At 40.1% G+C, this 25911-nt stretch overlaps 1 protein-coding gene across 1 annotated transcript in view; it reads right to left on the bottom strand.

Moving 5' to 3' along the window:
• Positions 1–12749: 12749 nt before the first annotated feature.
• Positions 12750–25911, bottom strand: part of LOC308313802 (polypeptide N-acetylgalactosaminyltransferase 18-like) — a 123859-nt gene continuing 110697 nt past the window's right edge. Inside the window, exons 10-12 of the mRNA XM_080761129.1 lie at positions 24715–24879; positions 13135–13302; positions 12750–12954 (exon numbers count right to left, since the gene is read on the bottom strand). Of these exons, the coding sequence (XP_080617255.1) occupies positions 13156–13302; positions 24715–24879 (312 nt within the window). The 3' untranslated portion in view covers positions 12750–12954; positions 13135–13155. The remainder of the gene's footprint in view (positions 12955–13134; positions 13303–24714; positions 24880–25911) is intronic.

The raw sequence follows: 25911 nt of genomic DNA, 5'->3' as shown, positions 1-25911 counted from the left end.
CGCCGTTTTTCATCATTTTTGAGGATTTGAAAAAATTGACGAAATGACAAAAACGATGGGTTATACCATGTTTTTTGAAATTTTGAAAAAAAAAGTTAGCCTCGTTTCTCATCATTTTGGACCGTGGGCTATAGCCCATATCGTACGGCATACTATAGCGCACCGTTTTTCATCATTTTTGAAGATTTGAAAAAAATGACGAAATGACAAAAACGATGGGTTATAGCCCATGTTTTTTGAAATTTTGAAAAAAAAAGTTAGCCTCGTTTCTCATCATTTTGGACCGTGGGCTATAGCCCATATCGTACGGCATACTATAGCGCGCCGTTTTTCATCATTTTTGAGGATTTGAAAAAATTGACGAAATGACAAAAACGATGGGTTATAGCCCATGTTTTTTGAAAATTTGAAAAAAAAAGTTAGCCTCGTTTCTCATCATTTTGGACCGTGGGCTATAGCCCATATCGTACGGCATACTATAGCGCGCCGTTTTTCATCATTTTTGAAGATTTGAAAAAAATGACGAAATGACAAAAACGATGGGTTATAGCCCATGTTTTTTGAAATTTTGAAAAAAAAAAGTTAGCCTCGTTTCTCATCATTTTGGACCGTGGGCTATAGCCCATATCGTACGGCATACTATAGCGCACCGTTTTTCATCATTTTTGAGGATTTGAAAAAATTGACGAAATAACAAAAACGAAAGGTTATAGCCCATGTTTTTTGAAATTTTGAAAAAAAAAGTTAGCCTCGTTTCTCATCATTTTGGACCGTGGGCTATAGCCCATATCGTACGGCATACTATAGCGCGCCGTTTTTCATCATTTTTGAGGATTTGAAAAAATTGACGAAATGACAAAAACGAAAGGTTATAGCCCATGTTTTTTGAAATTTTGAAAAAAAAAGTTAGCCTCGTTTCTCATCATTTTGGACCGTGGGCTATAGCCCAAATCGTACGGCATACTATAGCGCGCCGTTTTTCATCATTTTTGAGGATTTGAAAAAATTGACGAAATGACAAAAACGATGGGTTATACCATGTTTTTTGAAATTTTGAAAAAAAAAGTTAGCCTCGTTTCTCATCATTTTGGACCGTGGGCTATAGCCCATATCGTACGGCATACTATAGCGCGCCGTTTTTCATCATTTTTGAAGATTTGAAAAAAATTACGAAATGACAAAAACGATGGGTTATAGCCCATGTTTTTTGAAATTTTGGAAAAAAAAGTTAGCCTCGTTTCTCATCATTTTGGACCGTGGGCTATAGCCCAAATCGTACGGCATACTATAGCGCGCCGTTTTTCATCATTTTTGAGGATTTGAAAAAATTGACGAAATGACAAAAACGAAAGGTTATAGCCCATGTTTTTTGAAATTTTGAAAAAAAAAGTTAGCCTCGTTTCTCATCATTTTGGACCGTGGGCTATAGCCCATATCGTACGGCATACTATAGCGCACCGTTTTTCATCATTTTTGAGGATTTGAAAAAATTGACGAAATAACAAAAACGAAAGGTTATAGCCCATGTTTTTTGAAATTTTGAAAAAAAAAGTTAGCCTCGTTTCTCATCATTTTGGACCGTGGGCTATAGCCCATATCGTACGGCATACTATAGCGCGCCGTTTTTCATCATTTTTGAGGATTTGAAAAAATTGACGAAATGACAAAAACGAAAGGTTATAGCCCATGTTTTTTGAAATTTTGAAAAAAAAAGTTAGCCTCGTTTCTCATCATTTTGGACCGTGGGCTATAGCCCAAATCGTACGGCATACTATAGCGCGCCGTTTTTCATCATTTTTGAGGATTTGAAAAAATTGACGAAATGACAAAAACGATGGGTTATACCATGTTTTTTGAAATTTTGAAAAAAAAAGTTAGCCTCGTTTCTCATCATTTTGGACCGTGGGCTATAGCCCATATCGTACGGCATACTATAGCGCGCCGTTTTTCATCATTTTTGAAGATTTGAAAAAAATTACGAAATGACAAAAACGATGGGTTATAGCCCATGTTTTTTTAAATTTTGGAAAAAAAAGTTAGCCTCGTTTCTCATCATTTTGGACCGTGGGCTATAGCCCATATCGTACGGCATACTATAGCGCGCCGTTTTTCATCATTTTTGAAGATTTGAAAAAAATGACGAAATGACAAAAACGATGGGTTATAGCCCATGTTTTTTGAAATTTTGAAAAAAAAAGTTAGCCTCGTTTCTTATCATTTTGGACCGTGGGCTATAGCCCATATCGTACGGCATACTATAGCGCGCCGTTTTTCATCATTTTTGATGATTTGAAAAAATTGACGAAATGACAAAAACGATGGGTTATATCCCATGTTTTTTTAAATTTTGAAAAAAAAAGTTAGCCTCGTTTCTCATCATTTTGGACCGTGGGCTATAGCCCATATCGTACGGCATACTATAGCGCGCCGTTTTTCATCATTTTTGAAGATTTGAAAAAAATGACGAAATAACAAAAACGATGGGTTATAGCCCATGTTTTTTGAAATTTTGAAAAAAAAAGTTAGCCTCGTTTCTCATCATTTTGGACCGTGGGCTATAGCCCATATCGTACGGCATACTATAGCGCACCGTTTTTCATCATTTTTGAGGATTTGAAAAAATTGACGAAATAACAAAAACGAAAGGTTATAGCCCATGTTTTTTGAAATTTTGAAAAAAAAAGTTAGCCTCGTTTCTCATCATTTTGGACCGTGGGCTATAGCCCATATCGTACGGCATACTATAGCGCGCCGTTTTTCATCATTTTTGAGGATTTGAAAAAATTGACGAAATGACAAAAACGAAAGGTTATAGCCCATGTTTTTTGAAATTTTGAAAAAAAAAGTTAGCCTCGTTTCTCATCATTTTGGACCGTGGGTTATAGCCCAAATCGTACGGCATACTATAGCGCGCCGTTTTTCATCATTTTTGAGGATTTGAAAAAATTGACGAAATGACAAAAACGATGGGTTATACCATGTTTTTTGAAATTTTGAAAAAAAAAGTTAGCCTCGTTTCTCATCATTTTGGACCGTGGGCTATAGCCCATATCGTACGGCATACTATAGCGCGCCGTTTTTCATCATTTTTGAAGATTTGAAAAAAATTACGAAATGACAAAAACGATGGGTTATAGCCCATGTTTTTTGAAATTTTGGAAAAAAAAGTTAGCCTCGTTTCTCATCATTTTGGACCGTGGGCTATAGCCCAAATCGTACGGCATACTATAGCGCGCCGTTTTTCATCATTTTTGAGGATTTGAAAAAATTGACGAAATGACAAAAACGAAAGGTTATAGCCCATGTTTTTTGAAATTTTGAAAAAAAAAGTTAGCCTCGTTTCTCATCATTTTGGACCGTGGGCTATAGCCCATATCGTACGGCATACTATAGCGCACCGTTTTTCATCATTTTTGAGGATTTGAAAAAATTGACGAAATAACAAAAACGAAAGGTTATAGCCCATGTTTTTTGAAATTTTGAAAAAAAAAGTTAGCCTCGTTTCTCATCATTTTGGACCGTGGGCTATAGCCCATATCGTACGGCATACTATAGCGCGCCGTTTTTCATCATTTTTGAGGATTTGAAAAAATTGACGAAATGACAAAAACGAAAGGTTATAGCCCATGTTTTTTGAAATTTTGAAAAAAAAAGTTAGCCTCGTTTCTCATCATTTTGGACCGTGGGCTATAGCCCAAATCGTACGGCATACTATAGCGCGCCGTTTTTCATCATTTTTGAGGATTTGAAAAAATTGACGAAATGACAAAAACGATGGGTTATACCATGTTTTTTGAAATTTTGAAAAAAAAAGTTAGCCTCGTTTCTCATCATTTTGGACCGTGGGCTATAGCCCATATCGTACGGCATACTATAGCGCGCCGTTTTTCATCATTTTTGAAGATTTGAAAAAAATTACGAAATGACAAAAACGATGGGTTATAGCCCATGTTTTTTTAAATTTTGGAAAAAAAAGTTAGCCTCGTTTCTCATCATTTTGGACCGTGGGCTATAGCCCATATCGTACGGCATACTATAGCGCGCCGTTTTTCATCATTTTTGAAGATTTGAAAAAAATGACGAAATGACAAAAACGATGGGTTATAGCCCATGTTTTTTGAAATTTTGAAAAAAAAAGTTAGCCTCGTTTCTTATCATTTTGGACCGTGGGCTATAGCCCATATCGTACGGCATACTATAGCGCGCCGTTTTTCATCATTTTTGATGATTTGAAAAAATTGACGAAATGACAAAAACGATGGGTTATATCCCATGTTTTTTTAAATTTTGAAAAAAAAAGTTAGCCTCGTTTCTCATCATTTTGGACCGTGGGCTATAGCCCATATCGTACGGCATACTATAGCGCGCCGTTTTTCATCATTTTTGAAGATTTGAAAAAAATGACGAAATAACAAAAACGATGGGTTATAGCCCATGTTTTTTGAAATTTTGAAAAAAAAAGTTAGCCTCGTTTCTCATCATTTTGGACCGTGGGCTATAGCCCATATCGTACGGCATACTATAGCGCGCCGTTTTTCATCATTTTTGAAGATTTGAAAAAAATGACGAAATGACAAAAACGATGGGTTATAGCCCATGTTTTTTGAAATTTTGAAAAAAAAAGTTAGCCTCGTTTCTCATCATTTTGGACCGTGGGCTATAGCCCATATCGTACGGCATACTATAGCGCACCGTTTTTCATCATTTTTGAAGATTTGAAAAAAATGACGAAATGACAAAAACGATGGGTTATAGCCCATGTTTTTTGAAATTTTGAAAAAAAAAAGTTAGCCTCGTTTCTCATCATTTTGGACCGTGGGCTATAGCCCATATCGTACGGCATACTATAGCGCACCGTTTTTCATCATTTTTGAAGATTTGAAAAAAATGACGAAATGACAAAAACGATGGGTTATAGCCCATGTTTTTTTTAATTTTGAAAAAAAAAGTTAGCCTCGTTTCTCATCATTTTGGACCGTGGGCTATAGCCCATATCGTACGGTATACTATAGCGCGCCGTTTTTCATCATTTTTGAGGATTTGAAAAAATTGACGAAATGACAAAAACGATGGGTTATAGCCCATGTTTTTTGAAATTTTGAAAAAAAAAGTTAGCCTCGTTTCTCATCATTTTGGACCGTGGGCTATAGCCCATATCGTACGGCATACTATAGCGCGCCGTTTTTCATCATTTTTGAAGATTTGAAAAAAATGACGAAATGACAAAAACGATGGGTTATAGCCCATGTTTTTTGAAATTTTGAAAAAAAAAGTTAGCCTCGTTTCTCATCATTTTGGACCGTGGGCTATAGCCCATATCGTACGGCATACTATAGCGCGCCGTTTTTCATCATTTTTGAGGATTTGAAAAAAATGGAAAAATGAAAAAAGAAATCCTCAATTTCCACAATTTCCATTTTCGCAATTTCCACAATTACCATTTCCGCAATTTCCGCTATTCCGCAATTTGACAAAAACGATGGGTTATAGCCCATGTTTTTTGAAATTTTGAAAAAAAAAGTTAGCCTCGTTTCTCATTGTTACATAATCGGGGAGTATGTTTATAGTTATGAGATGATAATGTAATGATTATATTTATATATATATATATATATCATATGATAACGTGGTTATGTTTGTATGTGTATATATATGTATATATAATATATCATGAATGGGTTGCATTGTACAGAGTGCTGATCAACACTTTCAGTCACAGGTCTGGTCTGCTGTGGGGCGTGGAGGCGGAGAAGAACCATCAACCTCCTTGCTGTCTGCCCACCTCCTAGTCACCAGGAGCCAATCCGCGCTCAGAGGACTAGACTGTGAAGACTACTTAGCAGCACCTGTGACATGCACTCATTGGCATTGTCTCTCAGTCACCTCATACTGAGCAGTACTTTGTCCGTGTAGGAGCTAGTTAAAATGCTCAAGATCAAATCTGTTTAATAAGCATAGGCCAGGGGCTAAACCTGTGTGTGGTCCCCTGAGCTTTATTTCGGTCATTGGTGGTTCAGAGCTAAAAGATACAACTGATTATAATTATATATATATAGAGATATATAATATATAATATATACTTACGGCGTATGGGTGCGTACTTTTTGTAAATCTTTGTTAGGCAGTAGTTAGCGTAGACAGTTTAGGTAGATTGACTTTGTGTACATTTCATTTCTTTCATTGGTTAGAGTTAGGTAAGAGTGTTGTGCGATACTTTAGAATAGGGCTAGATAGTTTTGATGGTTTCTTTGAGTTGCCCCATATAGCCTGTCTTTTCGTTTGTATTCCAGTTGTACATCTTTATTGTTTATTATTATGATACCTTATCCTTATAACGTGAATAAATAACAATTATCATGCCAGCCGTGTTGCATCCTCTTCTTATACCCCTAGACCTAAAAAGGGGAATGTAACACTCATCATTTTGGACCATGGGCTATAGCCCATATCGTACGGCATACTATAGCGCGCCGTTTTTCATCATTTTTGAAGATTTGAAAAAAATGCCGAAATGACAAAAATGATGGGTTATAGCCCATGTTTTTTGAAATTTTGAAAAAAAAAGTTAGCCTCGTTTCTCATCATTTTGGACCATGGGCTATAGCCCATATCGTACGGCATACTATAGCGCGCCGTTTTTCATCATTTTTGAGGATTTGAAAAAATTGACGAAATGACAAAAACGAAAGGTTATAGCCCATGTTTTTTGAAATTTTGAAAAAAAAAGTTAGCCTCGTTTCTCATCATTTTGGACCGTGGGCTATAGCCCATATCGTACGGCATACTATAGCGCGCCGTTTTTCATCATTTTTGAGGATTTGAAAAGATTGACGAAATGACAAAAACGAAAGGTTATAGCCCATGTTTTTTGAAATTTTGAAAAAAAAAGTTAGCCTCGTTTCTCATCATTTTGGACCGTGGGCTATAGCCCATATCGTACGGCATACTATAGCGCGCCGTTTTTCATCATTTTTGAGGATTTGAAAAAATTGACGAAATGACAAAAACGAAAGGTTATAGCCCATGTTTTTTGAAATTTTGAAAAAAAAAGTTAGCCTCGTTTCTCATCATTTTGGACCGTGGGCTATAGCCCATATCGTACGGCATACTATAGCGCGCCGTTTTTCATCATTTTTGAGGATTTGAAAAAATTGACGAAATGACAAAAACGAAAGGTTATAGCCCATGTTTTTTGAAATTTTGAAAAAAAAAGTTAGCCTCGTTTCTCATCATTTTGGACCGTGGGCTATAGCCCATATCGTACGGCATACTATAGCGCACCGTTTTTCATCATTTTTGAGGATTTGAAAAAATTGACGAAATGACAAAAACGAAAGGTTATAGCCCATGTTTTTTGAAATTTTGAAAAAAAAAGTTAGCCTCGTTTCTCATCATTTTGGACCGTGGGCTATAGCCCATATCGTACGGCATACTATAGCGCGCCGTTTTTCATCATTTTTGAAGATTTGAAAAAAATGACGAAATGACAAAAACGATGGGTTATAGGCTTATAGCCCATGTTTTTTGAAATTTTGAAAAAAAAGTTATCCTCGTTTCTCATCATTTTGGACCGTGGGCTATAGCCCATATCGTACGGCATACTATAGCACGCCGTTTTTCATCATTTTTGAGGATTTGAAAAAAATGAAAAAATGAAGAAAAAAAAATCCGCAATTTCCATTTTCGCAATTTCCGCAATTCCGCAATTTTACAAAAACGATGGGTTATAGCCCATGTTTTTTGAAATTTTGAAAAAAAAAGTTATCCTCGTTTCTCATCATTTTGGACCATGGGCTATAGCCCATATCGTACGGCATACTATAGCGCGCCGTTTTTCATCATTTTTGAAGATTTGATGTGTAGATGGGTAGTGTATCTAAAAGCATTTCATATATATGGGTGGGAGGATGGGGCGAGGGGTTACAATTACTGTTATAACTGTCATTTTATCCGTTTGAACATAATTTATGGCTGCAGTTTTTAAGGTCTGAAACGAATGGCCCAAGTCATTTCTTAAGGAAAATATTTCTTTGGCCTAGCTCCTTATGAGACTAAATCGCCAAAGTCCTAATTGAAAGGGATCATGCTGATCCTGTCCCTTTTAGTAAAATGGCCTCTCTCAATAGTGTAAGTCACTCAGGAGGAGTAAGTTAGGTAAATTGGCCTAAGTCAGGTTTAATCCTATTTCATTCCATTTAATCCTCTTATGTTACATATAACGGACAGGGTTATTTTTATATTAATAGTCAAATTGTTATAAACGCCTTTGGTGAAATGAGTAAGAAATATCATAGTATTATTTTTGATTAATTTTTGAATTCTTCCTGAAAAACTTTAGTTTAAGTAGATGTGAAGAGCGAGAGTTTTAAATGTGCTATAAATTACTTGACTTGATGATGCAAAGGAGTCATGTCTGTCTTCAACGTTGGGGGATTGGGCTAATAATTGCAGAAAATAAGGTAAGGTTTCAGTGAGAGGGGGGCTCTTTATAGGGGTATCTTAGCAGAAGGAAAGATGTGCAGACTTACTGTATTTAAAGAGAGGGGAGGAATTTACAAGGGAGAATGAAGCAGAAATAATAAATGGGAGGGAAGAGAGATGTGGTGGATAATATGAGAGAGAGAGAGAGAGAGAGAGGACCCAACATTTCAGAGGTCTGACTGGACATTCGGAAATGTTGCCCGCAAAGTGCTGATTAGTGGATTCTCTCAGATGTCTGTCCTGACATTAATTGCACTCTAGCTCAGACACACATTACCGGTACATACTGTATAGCCACAATTGGAAAGTGCAAGATTACACCTGCGACACCAGCTGTTTATACAAGACTGGGGGGACTATGTCAGGGAAATAACAAGCTCTTAATCCTGACTGAATGCTAATGAGAGTTTTATTAAACAGAAGAGAAGATAATACACAAATCCGTTCAGGATGGACCCATCTGTATCAGAGCAAGATCAGTCGAGAGTAATATTCGACACAGCTGTTTCTGAAGCTCATTAGCCCGCTCCACCCCCCAAAAGAGTGGAATCAACATCTGTTGATGCCCTGCAAAGAAACTGTTTAGACCAATATTAGCTCTCTGCAATAGCATTCAGCCCTCCTCACACTGCAAGCTGAGGGCAAGAGGCGTCTGATAATATGGCGCTCGCCGCTGATGATGTACATGGGAGTACGTGAATGCAGTTCTATAGAGGGCATGTGCATGCATAAAGTGAGTGTCAAAGTGAGTGTCAAGGTTAGTTAAACATCGTTTAATGCAATCAGATGTTGTTTGGATGTATGGGTTGTCACAAGGCCATTTCTTTTTTTACATAACTTCCAGGTGTGATGATGATGATGATGACACGCGCATATCCTCTATTATACACGCTGCCCTGCCGCCAGGGTGCCAACTATAGCTGCGAAGTCGCATAAACGTGATGGAAAGGCCCACCAGATGGGTCGATTTGGCTAATCAGGGAAGCCAATGCCATCACTAGAATCACTAACCCAGTACCGGTGCATCCTCCGCATACCCAGGCAGTCAGAAACCCCCCCAAAAGCAAAGATTTTAGTTAAAAACATTCACTCTGAAAAGATATATTCAAAGATTTGTGCCACATTTTCACGATAAAAAAAAAATTAGCAGATCTACAAGCTCATATGCCGCGCTACGAGCTTGTAGATCTGCTATTTTTCAATAGCTAAAGTATAACATAATGCTTAACACCAAAAGGGGTTCCCGCCCAAAATGGGGTAAAATATATTTTTTCTTTTTAAGATCTGGAGCGAATGGGAGACCCCTGTTGGTGAGCAACAAACTCTATAGTCTATATATATACAAATGATCGAAAGCTTTTAACAGAAAATAAATGACACTACTTTTGATTATCAGCAGAAAAGACAGATAGTTACACGATAAGATTTTTCATCAACTGTTTTTTATTATTGTTATAATTATATATTATTTTACTGTAGGTGCTTATATAAATATTTTAAATTATGTTTAAATAAACTAATAAAACAGCTTAGACATTTTTTCATAACTCAATGTTAACAGTTCCTCATAAATTGAGATACTGAAATTTCCGGATCAGAAAATCCATGCCACGAAAAAATAAATAATAATAAAAGCGCCTGGTAATAAATGCTACACAGTAGCTAAATGCAAGCTATACAACTCCAGTGCTCCAGGCGTTACTCCAGTGCTCCAGGTGTTACTCCCAGACTGAACTTATACTGATACAACGGTGGTGAAAATAACAAATCCACTAGCAGTCAGTGGTTCACAAACGTTTTAGCCCGTGACCCCAAAACAAAAATTTGACATTCTCCCGGGACCTCAAACTAGTGAAAATAGCAGATCTACAAGCTCAAAACATGTCGCTATGTGTCGCATCGTGTTCCAATTCATGGATTTTCTTAGATTTCTATTTTTATTCCTGAAGTTACTGAAAAAAAATATATGATTGAAATGTTGTTTTGGAAATGTTTTGAAAGTGTCCGCGACCCACACATGGGTCCCGCGACCCAGTGTTTGGGAACCTGTGCACTACTAACTCACCATTTGAGATAGTAGCTCTGCTATTTACTGCGTTGCGACACTGTCGTACGGCAAAGTGTAAATCAGACTTCAGTGTCCTTGCGGAACCTCCCTGCATGGAGAATGAGCTGTAGCAGGAAAAGGAAAAGTGAGTACGTGATAATAGGATTAATTATGAGTTGCCTTCCTGTTTTTCCATTGAATTATTGATATAGGCCCTAGACGATTAAACACTGGCGTTTGATTAAACAAAGTGTGGATGGGTAGAAGAGCTCCATTTACACGTTGTCGTACAATAGTGTCGTGCGCGCCGAATATAGCCGGCCTACGAACTCACAACGCATCATGTATGCGGTCCGTTGTGATCTTGTAGGCCAGCTAGTTTCAGCATACCTCTTAGCATAAACTAGGCATTAGACTTTCTAGCAGTATATGTAACCTTTTGAAGCACTGTAAATGTCAAATCAATCCTTTACCAGTTTAAGCAGTCTCAAGTCTCAAATCAGAAAAACCTAACACCCAGACATTCCAACCTTACACCCAAATAAATACCCATTCACTCCCATATTCTGTGTTGGAACATTTCAAACATAATAAGTAGTCTTTGGGTCACAGATGCGACATGGGATGCACGCAGTTGATTGATCAACCAGGATCAGAGGAGATATATTCCACCCCTCTGTAAGGACACATTTTAATAAGCACTGCAACAGCTTTCTGAAGGAAAGATAAAAGAAATGTCAGTTTATGTGCCAACCATCCCCCCCCCCCATGTAAAACTTGTGCTAATTTCCCACTGGATCCAAATAATTCAAAGACCGTCTCAGTGTGTCTTCCTCAGTGGATACAGGTTGTTTTTTTTAAGCGAAGAAACCTCTTACAAACATTTGACAGAATAAAACAGAATACATTAATTATAGATTATTTTGTTCATTACACGCACACACGCACGCACACGCACACGCGCACACACACACACACACACACACACACACACACACACACACACCAGGTTGTGTTGTTTTCCCACTGAAATTAATACAAGTACACTCTTTGTACAGTATGTCTCCCTCTGCAAACGTAGTATAAATTCTTCTGTACACCTTCGCTTAAACCGGGACTCCAAAATAGCTCCTCCTCCTGTGTTTACATCACTATTTCTCAACATCACCAGGGCAAATGGAACCAACCCATGTTTTATCTTCGGGACCACGTCTACATTGTACAATCCAGTGTTATTTTTAACTCGAGAGTGTACAAACGGAACCAAATGGACCCTCAAGAGTTACAGACCCATAAGGGTCCATTTCGCGGCCCCTGGTGGTCCACCGGACCTGGGGTTGAGAACCAGCGGTTTGACGTTGTGACAGAACGATGTATTTCTCATTCAGATCACGAAAAGCAATAAGAACTCTGACGTGAGTCATTTCCCCTTCCGTGAGTCTAATCCTCTCCGGTCGGTTGTTAGGTTACTGATGGGACGCAGATTGCTTTCCCACTTGGTTCCCCATTAAAGATATACTCTCGCATAAATTCTCTTTGTCAGTTACAGACACCTAGTTAACACTAGCTGTCAGCATGTTGACGGCAAAGGTCCATTTCCAACTAGAGCAATCAAATCCCTATGAGTCATTGTTCTTTCCCTATAACGCTCATCTCTGGTCATTGTCAATATTCAATATGAACGCTGTGGGGCGGCGTCTGCCTCGCAAGTCCTGCAGCATGCTTGCGTCATCGTCTGTCCCTGACGCGACCATGCTTTTCCTCGCCGAAATTACACCAGTGACGGTGACAGGGGTGCAGTCAGCGCACAGACGGCTGTGTTGAAGGACAACACGCACTTATGAGAAACAACTAAAATTATAAATAAAACAGCTGCATGCAGTAGCACAACATGACGATAAAGGAAACATTCAGTCCAAATGTCCAGTTTGCCAATTCACTAAACTACTACTACTCCTCCTTTGGTGTTTGAAACTTCAAATTTCTATAAATGTTTGAAAGTACAAATATCATTTATGAGAAGGCTACTACAGTGAAGTCGGACTGAATGACTGAAACGTATTATTTTTTATCTTGGTATTTAGTTATATATGGGGATTATCTGGCTCATGTATCCGTTATGAAAGAGTTGAGAAATTGTATCATGAGTGAAACAGCTATAGTTAATAAGCTATAGGCCTTAGATATCGGCACCATTTGAGTGGGCAAAACCTTAACTATACTAAATTGTTTATAGGATCAATAGAAGTAAATTAATATACGATAGCCTTTCTGTAGGAGTCCCTCACTGGTGTAATTTCTGGGAAGAAGAGCGGGTTCGCGTCTCTCTGATCCACATGGGATTAAAGTTTTCACTCCAGCAGCGTGCGTCCTCACTCGAACTCACTTAGACAGACAAACGAACAAACAAACAGAATGATGCTGTGCTTCAGCCGACCACAGTGCAATCACTGTGGCAGGACGGTCAGCCGACCACAGTGCAATCACTGTGGCAGGACGGTCAGCCGACCACAGTGCAATCACTGTGGCAGGACGGTCAGCCGACCACAGTGCAATCACTGTGGCAGGACGGTCAGCCGACCACAGTGCAATCACTGTGGCAGGACGGTCAGCCGACCACAGTGCAATCACTGTGGCAGGACGGTCAGTATGTTGGTGATGGTCCACCTCTGACCTGAGCAGAACTGAATGGCCAAATGGAAGCTAAACTCTGATTGGCCGCTCTTCACCAGCTCCAGACAATTCTGAGTGTCACTGTTCTGGATGGACCCTCCCTGAGAGGGAGAGGGAGAGAGAGAGAGAGAGAGAGAGAGAGAGAGAGAGAGAGAGAGAGAGAGAAAGAGAGAGACAAAAACAAATATTTATGAATAGAATTGCAGTGTGTGTGTGTGTGTGTGTGTGTGTGTGTGCTGGCATGCGTGCGTGGATGAGTGTGTGTGTGTGTGTGTGTGTGTGTGTGTGTGTGTGTGTGTGTGTGTGTGTGTGTGCAATGCATGTCATCCATCTACCCATATACTATATGACAAGAAATCAATTTGTGTTCAGGGATCACATTACATCATTATCAAGCCCAGTAAGAGATGTGGAAAGATTAAGTAAGACAAATGAGGCCAGTGTTTTTAAAGAGCATTGTTACAATTAGAATGAGAATTCGACTATATCACGTTTGTGATTGCTTGTGTAACAAATGATGACAGTATGACGTAAAAAAAACGCTATGGTTTTGCAATTTTATACATCGGCAGAATCAGCTTTGTTTGCCATTGATTATGTACTTTGTGCTTTGAGACATGTTTCTCTGTGGAGATATTCCAATCCAACTTTATTTATTTGATGGATCTATTGATGGAACTATAGAGGGTATGTGCGTGACATCATCATCAAACCCGGAAGATATGCAGGAAGGTCTATACTGACCCTGAAATCTGGCTTTGACAGCCCATACATACAAACGGAAAATCTGATCTGATTGCATTAAACAACGTTAAATAATGTTAAACTCACTTTGCCACTCAATTTGCCATTCACTTTATGCATGCGCATACCCTCTATTGAAGATATCGCTTCTGTTGGCGATTTATAAGCTCAATTAAGTACCAAATGACTGAAGACTTCCAAGGTGACCAACCTGTAAGTTGTAACATCACAAGTCATCTATAATGTCACTTAAGTCTGTCATATCCATGATGCACATCTGAGTTGGTCGAGCCAAGGTGCCCATTATAAGTTGTGGTAATAAAAAGTCTAAAAACAATAGTGGAGGTACTTCTGCGTCCTACTAGCAGTGTGTATAGTTTGGTGCCAAATGATTGGTCCAGCAGTTCGCAAGATTAACACTTGACATTAAACATACAGACCCTCTCATCACCTCTTGCAGTGCGCCAGGCCAGAGAAATACACAGATATACAGTAAGTGGGACATTGAACAGCTTGGGAGTTCTCCTCGAGGCTTACAATCCTTTCAAAATATATTGATTTGCACAGATTTTGTTTGTCTATCTGCACAGCTGCCATGGTATATTGGAGCTTGCCAAGATCTTGACTTGTTCTTGAACTGATAGAATTATGTGCCAAAAACCAATACACAATTCCATGGTCACTTAAGCAGAAGAATCTCATTTATCAGCATTAAGTGCTGCTGATTGTGATGAAAACAGTGCCGTCGTTGAACTGCCACACAAGCAGACAAAGAAACAACCTTATTTCCATAATTATTCAGACTAGTCCTTATACCCGTTGTGAGATATTGCCCCCCCCATAAATATCTTTAATTGCAGTTCATTTTAACTATGATACATTTGTGTTTTCTTTTGTAATTATTCATTACATTAATTTGAATAATGATTATGAACCTCCCCTTGAAGTGTAGCTCAAGACAGTGAAAAATACTTGATACTTTTCCCATGTAAGTGGATGGGAATATTTAATTCACTAATAAATTCGTTAATAATTTATCATTTTGTTAAATTGGAAAAAGGGCTTCGTTAAGCCCTCCATGTTATTATGGTCAAAATGCCTGTGTGAAAAATCTATTGGTGAGTTGTCAGTGACTGAACTAATATAAATCTATTGGTGAGTTGTCAGTGACTGAACTAATATAAATCTATTGGTGAGTTGTCACTGACTGAACTAATATAATGTCGACATTCTCCCACCTCAGATAGCGTGCATGCCAATAACTTTCTCTTTTCAAATCAAATAAGTTAATGAAAGCCTGCAGTTTATTTATTTTTTTCCAGTTTTTAAAAGTTCATTCTACTGTAGGCAGAGGAGCAGAGAAAATAAAGGCCCTTTCCCAAATTCACTGTGCGTTCTGGGTAGCAACTGAAGCTTGTAAATTGTTCTTTGATCGTAAGCAGTATTAAGATGCTATTGGCGCAATCGTGGTGGGAGCTGAAATGATTGCTTTCAAATGAAGGTTTTAACAGTTAGACAGCCTATGCGGTCATTCAGACAGAGACAATCCGTTGACAGCGAGTCCGCAAAACAGCACGTCACAGAATGTCATCTGTCAAGGCGATCGTTTGGCGGCTGCAGCGGTACAAACTACACAGTATAGGCTGAATACATTATCCATCGATCACAATGATCTGTCCTGTATTCTCTGCTCATGACGAATCGATTGGGATTCTCTGTGTGTACTGTACAACCTCCTGACTGACTTCCAGCAAATATTGCACTTAAAAGCCTGTACTTTACCCCTTGCCCTCCAAAGAGTACAGCTCAGACTGAGACTAGAGAAGTTGAGTTGGCAGACGCGCACGCACACACGCACACGCACACGCACGCACGCACGCACACACACACACACACACACACACACACACACACACACACACACACACACACACACACACACACCCCCCCACACACACACACCTGGAATGGCTCCAACACCTTGTCCTCGCTGCAGCAGTGTGCCTCCCTGTCATTCTGCAGAGCGCAGTGATAGGTCACACTATTGATCTGTCCTGCTATTAAGGCGGGAACATCAGTTAATCAGTCGGTCAGCCAGTTAGGCAGCGAGCCAGTCACCAGGCAGTCAGGTCGGCCAGCAAGTCAGCCAGTCTATATCTATCGGATGCTCAGTAATGCAGCCATTCAACACAAAGGATGTGTTTAATAAAAAACCCTGTGTAAGGGCTATCAGACATCAAGTGCTAAAACATTTAAATGGTGACACACCGGCATTCCGAAGCCCGCTATTCCAACGTATAACGCCATTCCGACGCACTCATTACTAACCCTAACCACACGGTGCAGCGCGGAAGCCACGTAGTTGGAAATGGACGAAACTAAGATCCGAGGCTGAAACTTCTAAATAAATTGCCCCGAAAAGCCATTTCACTACACCACCAGGTACACAAGGTGTTTTAGGCTAGGAGGCTAAGAGCTGGAATAATATGCTATCAAGTTGGCACCAGAACAAAGCATGAATAATGACGCTATCAAAAAGGCCTTGCCGCCGGTCTGCTTAACCCATTCTGACCTGAGATCAGATTCATACGAGGTTTCCACTGGACACACACTGGTCTGATTAACCCATTCTGACCTGAGATCAGATTCTAAAAAATGTCAGTCGTTCTTCCGATTTTTCAAAAATAGCAGACCTACAAGCTCGTAGCGCGCCACTCGGTGGCGCGCTATGAGCTTGTAGATCTGCTATTTTTCAATAGCTAAAGCATAGCATGATGCCAACACCAACATGGGTTCCCGTTCAGAATGGCTTAAATCATGCTCATGAATAAGGTTGTAATATTGATAACCTTTGTAGAAGCACCGGTGTGTTGCGGCTATCTTGCATTGACCATTCACCACCGTAAACCCCACCACAAATGCAGCAGCAGCAGTGCCGTGCATGTCGTTGATGCAGCCACATCCACACATAAAGCACACATTTTCAAAGCTGCATCGATGCCATTGTCTCAGTCTTTTGGTTTGTAATAAATGATGGTGGACTGCTGTGAGTTTTAATTTGTCATTTTGTCCTGGCGTTTCAATCCTGGGTGGTAGAGACAGTAGCATACTGCATCCACCCTCTCTCTGCTGTATAATAATGACACAGTGCTAACTAATTAAAATGATTGAGAGAAGGCTGGACAAACTGGCCTATTAACCCATTCTGACCGGGCACCCATTTTGGTGTTAGCATCATGTTACGCTTTATGTATTGAAAAATAGCAGATCTACAAGCTCATATCGCGCCACCGAGTGGCGCGATACGAGCTTGTAGGTCTGCTATTTTTGAAAAATCGAAGAGCGACTGACATTTTTAGAATCTGATCTCAGGTCAGAATGGGTTCATCAGACCAGTGTGTGTCCAGTGGAAACCTCGTATGAATCTGATCTCAGGTCAGAATGGGTTAACAAATACTGCAAGTGGTGTTGGTAATGTGCTTTGGATTTGCAGTGTGTGTGTATAGCGAGCTGCAGGGACTGGATGGCTGTAGTCTGTTACAGTAGATTAACTCTTTTCATTGGCCTACACACACACTGGTTCTCAAACACTGGCTCGGGACCCATTTGTGGGTCGCAGACACATGTTCATGGGTCCCTTTATTTTAGGTTTCCTACATTTTGTTTTTAACTCTTAGACTGCCACCATTTATTGATAAATTAGGACCTAATTCACGCCAGCATTTTTTTAATTTGAGCTTTTATTTTGAAAAGCCACATTTTGCCTCAACCGGAAGTTGTCTTATTCCTGCCAGCTTTACGTTGCCTTGACAACCTTTGTTTACATGATCGCGTCATTGCCCGTACACTTTAGCCCTCCACAACGTCGGCTCGTGCCGTCAAAGAAACGCTGTTTTGACCAAAAATGCCATCTGGGACAAGGAATAGGAGATACAGGCGATTGAAAGAAACGGATAGAATGGATTCTTATGGCGACGAAGATCTAAGATGAACGATCCAATGCTGTGCTAACAACACAGCTAGCTAACCGGCTAACGTAAGTAGCATTATGGCTCGATCGATCAAATGCACTATAAAACAACAATTGCCGAAGGGCTACGGCAATGGCGGCAAGTGTTAATATCAAAATTAGGCTTCAATTGCCGAAGACTTTCGGCAATCGCGGCAAGGGGGTTAATTATTATCATTTCAAATCATTTTCAAAAAACATTCCCAAAAAAGCAATGTTTTTCATGAATAAAGACACAATTACATGATTTATTCAGTCATTTCATGAAGTTGAAAACAATTGTTTAATTAGTAGTGAAAATAGCCGATCTACAAGCTCACAATGCGATGCAAAGAGACGAGTTGTGAGCTTGTACATCTGCTATTTTCACTAGTTTAATTGGGTCACGGGCTGACATCAAATTTCTCTTTTGGGTCACAAGCTAAAAATACAGACCAACGAAACAAGAAGCAACGTAGGAAAATAAAACAACGCTGCCTGCACTCAATAGATGTTGGAGAGGCAACAGTTTTCGATTAACTGTTGCACCCCTTCCCGTTCTCTTCCTCCCCACTTCTGTCTTTCACACTCTTCTGATATGAACCGTTATTATCCCCTCAGGGTCATGCTCGCTTCAATATCCTAAAAGAACACATACGGTTACTTAACCCATTCTGAACGGGAACCCATTTTGGTGTTGGCATCATGTTATGCTTTAGCTATTGAAAAATAGCAGATCTACAAACTCATATCGCGCCACCGAGTGGCGCGATACGAGCTTGTAGGTCTGCTATTTTTGAAAAATTCGAAGAACGACTGACATTTTTAGAATCTGATCTCAGGTCAGAATGGGTTAATCAGACCCAGTGTGTGTCCAGTGGAAACCTCCTATGAATCTGATCTCAGGTCAGAATGGGTTAAGTTATTTGGTACATTAGAATATTATTATAAAACATACATTAACAATTTGTCATATTTGTTATACTTTGTACGAAAATAGCCTCTCAAGCTCACAACGCATTGCGCTGTGATTGATTGATTGATTGATCTTGTAGAATAGCTATTTTCAAAGGAATTTGACAAATCAAGCTGAGGGGGGCGTGTCCTGATGGGAAAATCATGCATGTGCATACTCTATAATAATAATGAGCATTAGTGAGGACCAATTAAATAGATAAGATAGGTTGAAAATGGGTGGAAGTCGTCATTTAAGTAAAAAGTACTTCTTCCAGGTTCCAGCTGGTAGTTTTCTTGTTTTTTTTTATCACATTGTTCCCTCATACCAATCCACACTGGATCTGCGTCTTCAAACAGCTGTGTTTCAGATCCGCAAGCTGGAGTGTTTAGCGTCTCCCAAGAGGAATATCGCCGTTTGCAGACATCAAACGTTTCTCACACACACACACACACACACACACACACACACACACCCACACCCATGTGCATGCATCGCAAATTTGCGCACACACGCACAATGCACTATTTAGTGCCGTCCCTCCCTTTGAAAGTAAATGACAATTACAGTATGTATAGTACAAAAATCACTTTGGTCTGGTTTTCAAATGTGTTTGTATACAGGGCCATGTCTGATGTGACATTTAGTGCATAATTCACAGCAAAGGGCAACATTTCAAGGCACACCTCGTGATGCCAAATAAAAGTCGACAAACAACCTAGCTACTTCTATCTACTTCCAAGATGGCGCGGAGCAACCTTGAAATAGGCTCTGAAGCTGCAAATCGCTGGGCGCCCTGATTTAATGTTTCCAAATACCCCCGGGCGATCAGAGTGTTAAAAGGGACAACCCACCACAGGAACACTGAGTTTTATTGAATTATATTTACAACCAGGTTGAAAGCGGTTAAGTGAATCTTTTCTTTCACCCCAACACTTCCTTCTATTAATCCCTTATGCATATTTTAAATGTTATCCACTCAAGTAAGTGGGGGGGGAGGGGACTTCTCATTTTGGAGCGCCGCGATAGGAGGGCCATGCATAATACAGCTCAGTTTTCTAACTTCTTCTGACAGGGACACTGAAATAAGATGGACGAGCATTTTCTGAATCTGATCAAAGCTATAATTAGAGAGATTTATTGTGAGTGCACAAGGGTAGCAAAAGGCTATAGATGAGAGTGGGGTGTCAACAGGATAGAGAGGTATTGAGATAGAGAGCTACCTCTTCGGGATAGCCTTCCCCAGCTGAGGTCTGGTCAGGATGAGTCCTCCCCCCCCCCTTCCCTCGTTTATCCTTTTATTTTTTTTAACCCTGTACTGTTGTTGTATCTGTTATGTTTTGCTTAGTTTTTTTCTTAATAAAGTCTGTTCCTATAGTGTTCCTATGTAAAGCGCTTTGGGTATTTAGAAAAGCGCTATATAAATTTGAGCTATTATTATTGTCCTCTGATGGTAGAAAAGGAGAGAGAGAGAGAGACAGAGACAGAGAGAGAGAGACAGAGACAGAGAGAGGTGCTTTTCCATCAAGATTTTTCGAAAATACGAAGCGAGTAAGTAAGTAATTCGAAAAAAGAAAAGCGTATTTTTCCTGTTTTCTTCCACTGGTTAAAATGCGCTTCTTGGGAGATATTAAAAAAAGCAGTAGGTGGCGCTATTTTGCCAGTCAAGTGAGACGCACTTACATGATTATCTTATGTCTCTCACACACACACACACACACACACACACACACACACACACACAGGCACACGCAAGCACGTAGTGCATATAGAAAAGCGCTATAAAAATGCAATCCATTATTATGAACTCACAAACCCAAAGATAGGTTTTACAAAGAAGCATGCACCACTGAGCCTTTGGCTGTGTGATGCCACCCATTTAAGACTGAGATCTTCCTGACAATGGGCTATATGCAGCAAACACTTCCGCGTTCAGTTTGGGCCGCCGGAACGCTTCCGGTCGGCAGCCACTCATTGCCAGCAGAATCACAGGTTTAAACAACATTAGGAAACAAGCCTAAATAAGCATACACTTTAGAAACAAGCCCCAAAAAACGCGACCTGCAACTACTGTCAATATTTTCACGCAACTTTACTGAAAAACAACCCCTAACAAGCGGACATGGCAAAAGCGGTAACAACTGGAAGAACTCCATGAAGAACTCCCGTTTTTAACAGGAGATTTAAGACGTTTCTAACTCATGTCAACGTCGCAACACAAATAATACAAACTATGAAAAACTATGCCACACATTACATTACATCACATTATCAAATGAAATAGTGTGGTTTAAAGAACTGAAATGTATTCCTACAAAATCACAACCGTACGTTCACAGTGAATGGCTGCATAGAGCCCATTGCACCAGATAATCAGAAACTTCAGATCACAACTTGGATCTTTATCGTGTACATCACAAACACTGTAAAAATCTCCAATTAGTTTTTTTTTGTTACAATCTTACCTTGAATAAACTATCAGTTGTGCTTTTTCTAATGCTTCACCACGGTGCATTTGAAGTTATTTTAGGCTATAAAAAAATATTATCAGGCTGTCTGTTAAATAAATAGGCGTGTGTTGTTGACTTGACAGGGGCTGGTATAGTTTTTACAGGGACGAGGGACCCCTGCCCTGCGACTTGACAGTAAATTTCCATTTTGGCCGTGTTGATGTCGCTTCTGTTGACTACTAGTCTCCCGTCGTCCGTTCCGAGCTGTTTAGGAGAAATAACCGATCTAACTTCCATGATCAACGCATTCCCCGGGGGACAGCCAGAGCCTCAGCCTGCAGACAGAGGCTTCGAGAGTGTGTAAATGTATGTATCCACATCCCACCCACCCTTAACCTGACGCTGCCAGATGAGGGCGGTATTGCGGAAACATATTCCCCAACACAACACTCATCTGGGATCTCTGACGGAGTTGAGCCCTGAGTCAGATCTGCTTCGTACCGAACCAATCAGCGTGAGCTAAAGGCGGGATGCGGATGTGACGGTATATAGACACGTCGATATGATTGGTTGTGTTTGCACGCCCACACGGTGATAGACAGACGCTCCCATCCAATCATCTACCATGTATCTTGAAAAAAAGGAACAGCCCCGTCATCGAATTTGCTTCCGCGATCCCAGATCCAAATAAGCTGTGAAACAAATTTGTGTAGCAAGCTTTTTGGATCTGGCAGCGTCAGGTTAACCCACCCTCCCATTCACTCTAGAAGTCCACTACTCACCATCGCGTGTTTTTTTTTTCTTTTCCAACTGTTCAAAAGTGATATAATGCGAGTTCAACGCTTTCTAATTAGAAATCTTTGTGTGTTTCCATACCCCATTTGCGCATTTAACTTTTTTGATTATATCGCAAAAATCCACCTCCTGCAAGCGCAAAAGTGCTTTTGAAGAAGACTTATTCGCATTTTGAGGTGTTTCCATTCAGGATTTTATTCGCAAGAGCCTACATGCACTCAACACTCATACAGACAAATACACATCCAGGAGAGCTGCCAAGGGCGTGCACGCACAATCTGCCCTATTCACACTAATTATTCTGCTTCATCTACAGTACTCATCTTCTGCAAAATGTCACGGCTGAAGAGTAAAAATAATACAGACGGTTGTTAAAAGTCAGAGGCACATGTTGAATGCTCATTAGCCAGCTAAACTAAAGCAGACAGGAATTTATACAATCCTATTGCATAAATAAACTTGGTATGGTGAAATACTAATCCACACACACACACCATAACAATTTGAGACGAGGTGCCGTCTAGAGCCAGAATTTTAATTGAGATGGTTCAGCCATCTATTCAAATGAAAGCAGGGCATCTTTAGCACTTGAACAGTCCAAAAAGCACCGGGATGGAAATTACTGCCACATAGGCTACAGAATATGCAGTGCCAGTTAGAGGTGTAGGAGGAATAAAGCCTGGGATAGGATTTTCATTTTTTTCCTGTGGGAGAAGATTGCACATGGGGAACTCAAGAAATCAATTCACATACACGTACTTACTGTATGTGCCCCACTTTCACATGTGCTGTGATGAATGAATGAATGAATGAATGCACCAAAGGCCTAGGCTGTTTCTCAGCGGTCCAGGCACCAGTCCAGTCTGGCATGTATCGCGGGTTCGACTCCCGATCCCGATGGTCTTTACTGCGTGTTACCCTCTTCCCCCCCATCTCTCTCCCCATTTCCTGTCAGCCTACTATGTGTCACTGTATAAAAAATATAACATAAAAGGTAAAAGCCACAAAAACAAACCTAAAAAGAATAATGAAAAAGGAATGTGCCTTGTTGGGGGTGAACTATCCCCATCCCTTGATTCCTTAAGGCGCTCACATCAAGAAATAATGCTGTCCCTTGTTGTGTGCCAATAGTACACATTCATGTCCATTGTTATTTGCTATACTTCAGGTTGTATATTATGAGACATGATGGTGACTTCATACTGCATTTATACATTTTGATGTTTGAGAGGATCATCTCTGTGCCAGACCGTTATACAATCACAGGCTTTCATTTCTTCATTTTTTCATTTTTAGTTTGTGTCCATGGCACGAAAGCATCTTGGTGAGGAGACTCTTGGGGGCAGGCTGACATGGTGAAGTGTTTGAAAATAAATGAAAGGTTTTCGTTTTTTCTGGTTTTATGTGAGTACCTGGTACTGATATATAAGGCCACGTGCTCTCATGACGTGTTTCTTTCTTGTTTCTTTCATTAGATGAGAGTTGGGGCTTCATGACATTCAGCCAGGGAAGCTATTGAGTGATTGGATGAAACACACAACGGTGTAAAAGCTAATGGATGAGATGGAGAATTATTTAGGTATAGCTACAAATGGAGGAAGATGGCCTCCTGTAATGGACGAACTGCACGCAAGACTCATATTACTGGGATGCTCTTTAATGTTGATATGCCACTGAAAATACAATGTGACTTTTGTTTTTCCAGTAAAATGGTAAGTAGTTACCTTTTTTTGTTGTCGTCTGGTGGCCAAACAACTTTAAGTAATCTTACAATTGTGGTACCCTACCTAATCTAGTTGAATAACCCTGGTTTAGGGGGTTCCTTGAAATTAAAACGTTTTTTAGAACCACAGCTCTAATGTTTAGTGCTTTACCTGTATAGAGGACGTAGAATACGCACATCGAGAGGTGGGTGCTGGGCATAAAAGGTACAAAAAATACTTCATTTATTTGTCTGACAACGTTTTAATCCTGTGGATGTTCACCAGGTCAGGTCGATGACCTGATGAAGATCCACAGGATCGAAACAAAGTATTTTTTTTGTACCTTATATGGTGTGCGGGGGCACCAGGAGAGCTTTAAAGGGACACTTCACCCTTTTTGCAAAAAAATATATGTTAATGACGTTTAGAAGCTTTAGATCACTTTCCTGGGGGTATTTATGTGTGTAATATGTGGTTTTAGATATTTTAGATTGTAGCAGTGAGCCTGTTGTCTCTGATGTCATGGACACTATGGTCATGGTCTCACTACCTTCCTGGACTACAATTCCCATAATTCTTTGGTGCACTGCTCCTCCTTGTGGATAGGGGGGAGAGCTGTCTTACTGAGACAACATGTAGTCCAGGAAGGAAGTGAGCCCAGTGTCCATGACATCAGAGACACCAGGCTCACTGCTACAATCTAAAATATCTAAAACCACATATTACACACATAAAGACCCCCAGGAAAGTGATCTAAAGCTTCTAAACGTCATTAACATATATTTTTTAGCAAAAAGGGTGAAGTGTCCCTTTAACTGTGCAATGTATCTATGTGAGTGATGTGCATACAGTAGGTGCATTTCCTGTATATGCATTACCTGAGTGAAAGTCCAGGTGAGTTTCATGTGCTTGTTGGCCGCATAGCTGCACTCCAGCAGCCTGGGGCGGCTGTTCACGTCCACCAGACACTTGTTGTCGTCGTCGTCGATGGTCGGACTCAGCACTCCGAGGTGCAGCTGCTGGGAGCTGGTGTAGTACACGTTCTGCACAGAGAAACACACACAGCTTGAGTAAAGGTGCAGCTGCTGGGAGCTGGTGTAGTACACGTTCTGCACAGAGAAACAACACAGCTTGAGTATAACAGGCAAAGCCCTGCTAGACTTAGGTACATATGCTGGTGTCACGCACCAAAAATAGCCAATCTACAATGTAGGCGTTTAGCACACACTCTTATCCAGAGTGACTGAAAAGTGCGATCTGCGAGCTCACAACGCTTGCACTGTGACGCATTGTTTGCTTTGTAGATATTTTTGGTGCGCAACACCAACACACACACACACACGAGTACAACTCACCCTTTAATTAATGTAGGTATTATTTCGGTTTGCCCTCATTTGCTAACTTTTTGTTCAGCGTTTCACCCTCTTTTTAATTACATTATGAGTTATGTTGCGACCGAGTTCTAATTTTCTCTTGTTTTGAGAGCATATCGTTTTATGCCTCAGCTGCAGAATTCGCCATAGTTCTGCATTCTAGGCTTTTTCTCTTGGATGAAATAAACGGGGACGGGAGAAGAAAACCCAGGAGGGAAGAGGAAGGGAAGAGGATGATGCCGAGCAAGAGCCGAAGGAAGATGGAGAGGAGATGGTTTAGGAAAGACAAACCGTGGCAAAATGACAAGATGGAGACATTGTAATACTCCTTTCTCTGCCTGGGGGAGTGTCACTACAGCGACAAAGTCGGCAACCTGTTTTTAATGTCACTTTCTCACTTATTCCAAGCAATTTTCTTTCCATTTTCAATATGCTGGCTCCACTTAGTCTTCAGCATGGCAGCCAAAAAGTCTCATTTATGGAATATTTGCCATGCTCATTTCATTTATAATGTTAAACAAAGTGATATGGGTAACAAAAGTATGTAGGGAATATCTCCAGATAAATAATATTCTTGCACAAAGATAATGTGGTCTTGAGGCAAGGTGTGAAAAATACAGCTCATCACAATAGCCAAAACGTTCATTCTGGAAGACAAAGTAGATTAACTAAGCTATTGGACAGTACTAAAATTAAGTTGTG

The sequence above is a fragment of the Protomyctophum bolini genome (assembly GCF_963924005.1).
Source record: "Protomyctophum bolini genome assembly, chromosome: 4".
NCBI lineage: Eukaryota > Metazoa > Chordata > Actinopteri > Myctophiformes > Myctophidae > Protomyctophum > Protomyctophum bolini.
Note: the sequence above shows the minus strand (reverse complement) of the source record. Positions and strands in the feature narration are given on the sequence as shown.